This window comes from Chenopodium quinoa, unplaced genomic scaffold (genome assembly GCF_001683475.1).
Source record: "Chenopodium quinoa cultivar QQ74 unplaced genomic scaffold, ASM168347v1, whole genome shotgun sequence".
Lineage (NCBI taxonomy): Eukaryota > Viridiplantae > Streptophyta > Magnoliopsida > Caryophyllales > Amaranthaceae > Chenopodium > Chenopodium quinoa.
Genome location: NW_018742345.1, coordinates 3868319 through 3870550, shown reverse-complemented (window position 1 = coordinate 3870550; position 2232 = coordinate 3868319). Strand labels below are relative to the sequence as shown.

Sequence of the window (2232 nt, the reverse complement as noted above, 5' to 3'; positions counted from 1 at the left end):
TTTAACCTAAGATGACGAGCATTTCTTGACTAACAATGAAAATGACAAAGAAATAATTAAAGCAATGGAAACACTTGAAAACAAAACACCAATAATTGAATATACTGAAACGGTTGACATCTCAAAAGATCCAACCATTAAAAGAGAGGTTAAAATTGGATTATCACTTAATAAAGATGAAAGAACCGATTTTCTTAATCTACTAAAAGAATTTATTGATGTATACACTCTATCATATAATGATATGCTAGGAATTAATACAGAAATAGCTCAACACACAAATACCACTAATTCCAAAAATGAATCATATAAAAAAAAGTTATGTCGAATGAAACTCGACGTAGCCCTTAAAATAAAAGAAGAAGTACAAAAACAGATTACAACACGTTTTATCAGAGTATCCAAATACCCGAATGGGTCGCAAAGGATGGAAAGGTAAGAATGTGTGTCGAATATTGAGATCTAAATAAGGAAAGTCCAAAGGACGACTTCCATTTACCACACATTGATATTCTAGTAAATAATACAGCGAACCACGCACTCCTATCATTTATGGATGGATACGCGGGGTATAACCAGATTCTCATGGCAGAAGAAGACATGGAGAAGACAACATTCATAACACCTTGGGGAAGTTACTGTTACATATTAATGTCATTCGGGTTGAAAAACACGGGTGCCACTTACCAACGAGCAACGACTGCTTTATACTATGACATGATGAACAAATAAGTTGAAGTCTATGTAGATGACATGATTGTAAAATCAAAGGATCGCCCAAGGAATTTGGTAGCCTTAAGAAAATTCTTTGAAAGGTTAAGAAAGTACAACATGAGGTTGAACCCATTCAAATGTTGTTTTGGAGTCACCTCAGGAAAACTCTTGGGATACGTCATTAGCTCTAGAGGAATAGAGAGAGACCCAACAAAGATCAAGGGAATCATGTCAATGCCACCGCCCAAAATCGAAAAGAATATTTGGGGATTCATCGGCCGGTTGCAATACATAAGTAGGTTTATATCTAAATTGACAACAATATGTGAACAAATATTCAAGAAGCTCAAGAAGAATGTACCAGTAATATGGGACTACAAGTGTCAAAAATCCTTTGAAAAGATCAAAGCCTATCTCGCTAATCATCCTATAGTAGCACCAAGACTCCCAGGAATCCCTCGTAGGTTATACCTAACAGTCACCAAAACGACAATGGAGGCTATGCTGGCACAAGAAGTAGAAGGAAAAGAGAATGACATCTACTATCTAAGTAAAAAGATGCTCGAGTATGATATACGCTATACACCACTTAAGTAATTGTACCTTGCATTAGTGTGGGCCACAAACAAGTTAAGACATTACATGCTCGTTAACAAGGTCTTTGTAGTATCTCGAATGGATCCACTTAAATATCTTATCGAGAAATCTACACTAAATGGGCGAATATCAAGTTGGATAGTCAACTTAGCCCAAATTGATGTAAGATTCATGCCCCAAAAGGCTATTAAAGGATTCGTGGTTTTAGAATTCTTAGCAGACTTCCTAATAGATGATTCAACACCAGTGCACGAGAATGACTTTCCAGACGAAGACTTGATGGTCACAAAAGATGATATCTGGACTCTATACTTTGACGGAGCCTCAAACCAAAAGGAATGTGGAGTAGGAGTATTATTGGTATCCCCTAAAGAGGAACATGTTCCTATCTCCATAAAGCATGATTTCAACGTTACCAACAAAGCTGCAGAATATGAAGCATGCGTGGTAGGCCTCGAAACAGCATTGGTATTTGGAGTAAAGAAACTTCGAATATTCGGAGATTCTTCGTTGATCGTCAACAAAATTTCCAAGAGATGGAAAGTAACGAGTGAAAGCTTGGCCCCTTACCAAACCTACCTGGAAACTCTCATAAATTAACAGAATACACGTATCTACCTAGAGAGGAAAATCAATTTGTTAATGCCTTGGAAGGACTAGCCTCAATGGTTAGATTTCTACGGAAATTGGGCAAATGTCATTAACAATAGAAAAGAGACATAAACAAGCTTATATTTAATCCATAGAGGATGATGAAGTGGTCCAAGGAGAAGAAGAAGAAGAAGAAGAAGAAGAAGAAGAAGAAGAAGAAGAAGAAGAAGAAGAAGAAGAAGAAGAAGAAGAAGAAGAAGAAGAAGAAGAAGAAGAAGAAGAAGAAGAAGAAAGAAGAAGAAGAAGAAGAAGAAGAAGAAGAAGAAGAAG

The 2232-nt window shown here is 36.6% G+C and overlaps 1 protein-coding gene across 1 annotated transcript; it reads left to right on the top strand.

Annotated features, from left to right (window-relative positions):
* Positions 1-1389: 1389 nt before the first annotated feature.
* On the top strand, positions 1390-1911 carry LOC110694927. Its single transcript, XM_021872125.1, has one exon. The coding sequence runs from the start codon at positions 1390-1392 to the stop codon at positions 1909-1911; it is 522 nt and encodes a 173-aa protein (XP_021727817.1).
* Positions 1912-2232: the final 321 nt, after the last annotated feature.